The 6,910-nt window shown below is 33.9% G+C and overlaps 1 protein-coding gene across 1 annotated transcript; it reads left to right on the plus strand.

Annotated features, from left to right (window-relative positions):
• The first annotated feature begins 1,225 nt into the window (after positions 1 to 1,225).
• Positions 1,226 to 3,386, plus strand: LOC129248060 (uncharacterized). Its single transcript, XM_054887484.1, has 4 exons — positions 1,226 to 1,349; positions 1,417 to 1,710; positions 3,040 to 3,147; positions 3,211 to 3,386. Exons 1-4 carry the CDS (start codon positions 1,284 to 1,286, stop codon positions 3,253 to 3,255), a joined length of 513 nt encoding a protein of 170 aa, XP_054743459.1. The 5' UTR covers positions 1,226 to 1,283; the 3' UTR covers positions 3,256 to 3,386.
• Positions 3,387 to 6,910: the final 3,524 nt, after the last annotated feature.

Here is a 6,910-nt window from a genome sequence, read left to right on the forward strand (position 1 = left end):
AAGACACTCGGATACGGTGGTCGCTTAGAACAAATACTTTGCTTTTAAATATGGCAATTAATTTCATTAAAAATTTAAAAATATAACCCATTAAATTTAATTGGATGGCAATTAGTAGGAAATTTAACGGCAGCCACCTAAATTATTTCACATATTTTATACATATAATTAACTATGTATCATACCATATCTCTTCAACCATTCAATGATACAAAATATGTGCATACAGGTACATACGAATATATTCTAAATTTGCAGTAAGATAAGATTTTCCAGCCCAGTAAAAAATGTAATTATTTAGCAACCTATTTAGTACTCGTATAATAACCATTGCACTTATTAAGTATGTATGTAATCAGCACACGTTTGTAAAATGACTCCTACGTTAGAGAGGGCCTATCTAAATTATTTCTAAAGACAAATCAGAAAATTTTTTAACACACACACTTCTATGTAGTTGATGAGCGAAGAGAATTGGCTTTGCAACGGTAAGTTAATAGTCGTTTGCGTGTAGGGAAATTATCGCAAATATCGATCAGTTTTACTTTCGTGCTGGTTACACGTTTTAAATAGTACATTGATTGCATATACATACGTACATTATACTTAAATACTTTTGTTAAACGGTGGCTTCTACAACAGAATGGTTGAATGTGACCACTATTCCATGGGTGCTGAGTTCGATGTCCACTGTAGATTCATATGAAACATAAAGCAATAGTTCGGCGGGCAATAACTAATCTCTGTGTGTATTTCTCTCATGAAAAAGCTTCTCGTAAAAATCGAGCTGACATTCGAATGCGGCATGGCACTGTATGATCTTCCACACGCGCACCACAAAATCGGGGAAGAGCTCGACCAAATAGTTAACAAGGCATGTAAATATATATGTATGTATAAGTACATTATGCAAAATATTCTGTATGATGTTTTTATAAAAAGTTAACAGTACAAAATATGTATTTCCGTACAAAATAATTATTTTAAAAAAATTAAGTACACTAACCAAAATCATTAAAGGGTCTCAATAGTGCTCGTGATAAGTTTAACAACGGTTGTCCAGAACTTTACAATTACATCACCGTGCACAATGGACTCGAACGATCAGCGATCGTAAAATTTAAGTGCCGAATAATTTCAAAATAATTACCAACTACTTGATTTATGGTCAGTGCCATCACTGGCGCTATTAACGATTAAACATTCATGCCAGAGTATAAATATTGCTGTGCCATCGACAATTTTAGCTTTCTATTTTTTACAACTCCATACTAACAACCAACATGGCTGCTACAAAATCTCTAATCGCCTTGATACTAGCGATTGCTTTCGAAGTTGCCGTGGCCTGTGTAAGTCTGAAATTAAATTAGAAACATTTTTGAATTTCATTTAATTTATTTCGGAAAATGCCCGCAGAATGGTTACAAGGCTAGAATTGTTAAAATGGAAAATTGTGCTGGACCTAATGCAGTCATCACGCTGGATGAAAATTTTTCCGTGAAACTCAATAAGAAATGTGAAATTGTGCCTACAGGTTGTGTAATGAACAAGGCCTTCGCTACAGCTAATGCCAAGATGAAAATGCAAAAGGATGGCATCGTCTTAAAAGAGGGAAGTTTCGACCTGTGTGCTGCGGCTGAACATGTTCCGAACGAGGCAAAGGATATGATGAAACTCTTCGGCGCACCAGCTAGTTGTCCAGTTCCAGAGGTAAGGACCTACGCACACATGTATGTAGATATATGTATGCATGTGTTCACATTAATAGCAGCTTTGCTGACATATTGCAAAGTTTTGACTTTTTATTTATGTTTTATTAAATTTTTTTTTGTAAAAAATACAGTTTTTACTACAAAAAAAAACCAAATAGCTTAAGGTCTCACAGTTTGTAAAATTGTTTGAAAAGTTCAACAAATTTCCATCAACATTTCAAATTTTTAAATCAGGATTTAAAAAAATTTTAAATATACCGTTTAATACCCCATTGAAATTTGGAATTATAAAGCGTAAGTTGAAGAGCCTTAAAAACCGCTTTGATTTTGGACAATTTTTTTCGTAGGCGATCTTGTGATTTTCTCCGTATAAAAAATTCGAGCATTCGTTATATAGAAGAAAGTCCACAACACCGTCATCAAAAAAAATTATAAAATTTCGATTTAAACTGCCAAAATTGTATGGGCTACAAAACTGCATATCCAAAATTTTTCAAAAAAGTTTGAAATTTTTATAGAAATTTGTTTCATTTTTTTATAATATTTTTGGATGTTTGTATATTTGAGTTATATAAAGGGTTTTCCAGGGTTATTTTAATATTCAAAGAAAAATGCTATGCTAATATAAATGATCGGATGTTTATTTCATTATAAAGAGGAAGGTATGCAGTTATATTAATAGTGGAAAATATTATAACATCAGGCAAATAACCACCACGACCACGCTTACAGGACAATATCATTTTCATGAAATTTTTCATAACCGAATTGCAAATTGGCTGCCCTATGTCCTCGATAGCCTCACGAATTCCATCTTTGAGGTCTTGAATCGACCCTGGGCTGTTGGCGTAGACCTTCTCTTTCACGTGGCCCCAAAGAAAAAAGTCACAAGGTGTTAAATCACAAGCTCTCGGTGGCCAATTGTGATCACCTGTTCGAGAGATAACACGGTCCGGAAACTTTTCTCGTAAAAGATCAATGATTTCGTTGCTTGTGTGGAACGTAGCACCGTCTTGTTGAAAATAAACGTTGTCCAGATCAATACCATCCAATCCCGGCCATAAAAATCGTTAATCATCTCTCGATAGCCAATCCATTCATTCATAACACCCGTTATTGGAAAACGATTTAGTTTTGTGGTAGTATATATTTTTTTATAAAAAAGTAAAAAAAATAAATAATAAAAAATAAATAAGTACAAACTCTGCAATATTATTATGAACACATGTCTATATGTACTTACATATATTATATTTATATGAAGAGTACTTGAACGTTAGAAATGTTTAAACTCTTTTGGAAATATTATATTGTATTTAAAATCTAGGAGAAAATCTGCGCCAACGAGCACCGTGTTGACTTGTCGAAATATAAGGCAATGTTGGGCATGGCCAAAGGCAACATTGTCATCGATGCGGATATAACTCACGATACTGTAAGTTATTTCTACAAGATTGCTTTTTTGTGCTAATTGCTTAGCAATATTTTATTATTATAGGGTAAATCGTGCTTCCACATTGAAATGGAGATTTCGAAGGGCTAAGGCAGTTGCTGCAGTGAAGTACAATAACAAAATACTTTATAATGTTTATTGATCTTCATTAAAAAAAATTGTAATTAAATGTATCCAATCTAGCACCCATCTCTAATAAAACAATTATACATGCATGTGAATTACTCGAAAGAATCTTACTTAGAAAAAAGCTTTTACATTTTCTCGTAATATTTTCTCAAACAAGTATTTTCCAGAAATGATTTTGAACTAAATTTTTTTCGGTATCCACTACGTGTCGCATCAAATTATATAAAATACTAGCACACCCGGCCCGCTTCGCTGGGCACACTAAAATAGAATAGATATGGTTTAGAACAGAAAAGATATGGTTTTCACATTATTTATTTCTTTATTCTTTATTCAAGCGCTTTGGCATAAACAATATTTTTTGTTTTTCTATTTGTTTTTGAGTAAATATAAAATATAAATTGAAAATCAGGAAAAAAGAAGATTGTTTTTGAATTTCAAATCAACGCAAATGAATAACTAAAAAACAATCGTCTTTTTTCCTGATCATCCATGAATTTTTCGTTTCAATTTATATGTTTTATTAAGCATTGGAGCTTTTTTAACCATTATCCATTTAAATTTAAAAAAAAAAAACGAAAAAAATTGTTTTTTCCACGAACACATAATTTCATTCGGATTTCACATTAAATTCTCAAATTTCGTAAGAAATTATTCACTGTTCCAAAATCCACTCCAAAAAAAATCACAAAGAATTTTTACACTTTGCACTTACGTCTTCTCCTTATGGCATCCAAATCAGAAAGAAATATTGACACATTGTAACTCACACTGTCAATTTGACAGTTCAGTTCCGCCCCAAGCGTTAAAAAAGTAAGCGACATTATGGCTGGTTCAAAAGAACGCTGTACCCGTTGCCAGTTTTCCGAATTACAACCAAACTTTACGAAACCCATTTTCAATACTTACTTAACAATGTGTGTAAGTTTGGTTTAATTCGGTGCAAAGACACAGCGGGACCACGTTTTGGCATATATTTCGAGACCCTAGTCATCAATAGGTATGAAAATTACCCCGTATTAAAGCACTTATCAACAGCTTTCATTTGATACCCATATTGTACATACACAACCAAAGGTTACCCGGGTCCACGTTTTGACCTATATCTCGAGACCCCAGTCACGGAGCGGCATGAAAAATACTCTGTACTAAAGCATTCACCAACAGCTTCAATTTGATATCCATATTGTACAAACACATTTTAGGGTCCACGTTTTGGTCTCTATCTCGAGACCCTAGCCACGGAGCGGCATGAAAAATACTCTGAACTAAAGCATTCCCCAACAGCTCCCATTTGATACCCATATTGTACATACACATCCGAAGGTTACCTGGGTCCACGTTTTGGCCTATATCTCGAACCCTATCCACCAATTGGTATCCTATGTTACTTCTATCACCTCCAAAAACATGTGTACAAAGTTTCGTAATAATCGGTTAAGTAGTTTTGGCGTGAAAGCGTAACAAACAAACTTACATTCACATTTATAATATTATATATATTACATATTAGTAGGGATAGGGATTTTTTCTAACAGCGGTCACTTCTTTAGAGAGAGAAAATGTGTATGGAAAGTCTCGCTTTTTAATTACGGATTGGAAGTTAAGCACGAAAAGGTAGATAATCTACTTATACAGCCATGGAGAGAAATAGCACACTTCTAATATTAAAATGTTTATTACTGTAATGTTTTTATACACAGGCGTAGATCAATTATTTGGCCATGTGTTGTTAGTCACATCAATACTCTCTTTATCCCGTTCGAAATTTACCGTTATCGATTCGTCTCTTTTTTTTAATCACGTTTTTGTTGATATATTGCGCATTCACCATGGACAAAGAAATAGCACGTTTTCAGTTTTATTTCTGCATTCATTCTTAAATCAAATATTAATCAATCAATTTCTTGAAGTATTTTGTGTATTTTGTGCAAGTGATAAAATAAAACAATTTTTTTTTTAATATGAGTCGAGGAGTACATTGCACTCTTGAAAAAAGAGAACTTATGTGGAATCTTTTTGAAAAAGGCACCAACAAATCGAAAATTGCCGAATTACTAGATTGTTCTAGAAAAATGGTGCATAGTGCTATTAAATTGATCCAAGCAGACAAAAGTTTTTTGCAAAACAAAAAAATAAGAAAGCCTCCGCCACGTAAAACCACGTCAAGATTAGATAAAATCCGATCCTTTTAAGTCCTCAAATGCCATAATGATGGAAATTAATGAAGAGCACAACCTTGATGTATCCAGTAGACTGGTTAGAAGTCATTTGAATGAAGCCAATTTGTATGGAAGAACTAGCAGGAAGAAACCACTTCTTACAAAAAAAAATATCAAAGCGGGGTTAACATTTGCAAAGCTGCATCAAAATAAGGATGTAAATTTTTGGAAAAGAGTACTATGGAGCGAAGAAAGTAAGATTAATAGGATCGGACCTGATGGAAAATCATTCGTTCATCGCCCAAAAAACCAAGCGCACAACTCAAGGTACACTAAGAAAACAGTTAAGCATGGTGGAGGAAGTGTTATGGTCCATTGGTCCATTGAATTAATGGCAAAATGGACAAACATATTTATTTAGATATACTTAAAAGTACAATGGAGCCATTTGCTTTTGAAAATATGCCTGTAAATTGGATATTCGTGCAGGATAATGATGCTAAACATTCATCAAAGGTGGTGAAAGAGTGGTTCAATAAAGATCTCAAAGCCCCGATCTTAATCCTATAGAAAACCTTTGGAATGATGTAAAGGTTAAGATCGAGGGAAAAATTTTCAAAAATGTCGATGAATTATGGGAAGGAATCAAAAAAGAGTGGAATTCGATACCGGTGAGCAGATGCAGGACATTAGTGGTATAGCATTAGTATAAAAAGTTGTGGCCAATCAACTAAATATTGAGGTAACATGAATCTGATGTGATTCTCTACATTTTTTAATTAAAATTTCAATATAATTACAGCGTGTGCTATTGCGGTGTCCAGCTGATATAGTGGCATTGCAACAATAATGATTCGAAAGGAATAAGCGGACGGACAGACATTTGATTTTTGAAATTAAATTTTATGTTATAAATAAATTGATTGTTTTTGCAAAGAATAAAATGTTATTTATATGCTCTATAGTGAAGAAAATGAAATTAGAAGTGAAGTTAGTCTTGTGTGCTATTTCTCTGTCCATGGCTGTATGTGAATATATTATTAGATTTTGTTGGTGATATACATGAAAAATCCACATAGGCATCGCTCATTTAGCTTCGTTGCCGTCTGAACAACGATCCTGGTGAAAAAATGTAGAAGGTGAGGTGAATATCAGACCGTTAACCGGCTCTCAACAAATTTGGCAGAATCAGCTGATTGGCTCACGTAACAGAGGTCACGAAGCAGTTTGCCTAAAAAAAACTAATATTGAGTAGAGCGATATACGGAAAAAAAATAAGCACAATGTCACTCCATTACCGTCCGCACAACGCCTGATTAGTCGAGTGTGCGAATACGTGTGAAAGGAGTGGGCTGAATTCGGCTGCCAAGTACTCGGTGACGTAGCAGCCGAAGTTCCCCTCACAATTTTCTTTTTCACCATAGCTAAATAGCAAATCTGGGTTGTACCCGCGC

The sequence above is a fragment of the Anastrepha obliqua genome, chromosome 5, assembly GCF_027943255.1.
Source record: "Anastrepha obliqua isolate idAnaObli1 chromosome 5, idAnaObli1_1.0, whole genome shotgun sequence".
NCBI classification, from domain to species: Eukaryota; Metazoa; Arthropoda; class Insecta; order Diptera; family Tephritidae; genus Anastrepha; species Anastrepha obliqua.

Coding starts and splice junctions, on each gene's coding strand:
- LOC129248060 (XM_054887484.1), top strand. CDS start 1,284: ATGGCTGCTACAAAATCTCTAATCGCCTTGATACTAGCGATTGCTTTC. Junction 1,350..1,416: donor TCGAAGTTGCCGTGGCCTGT/GTAAGTCTGAAA, acceptor AAATGCCCGCAG/AATGGTTACAAGGCTAGAAT. Junction 3,148..3,210: donor CGGATATAACTCACGATACT/GTAAGTTATTTC, acceptor TTATTATTATAG/GGTAAATCGTGCTTCCACAT.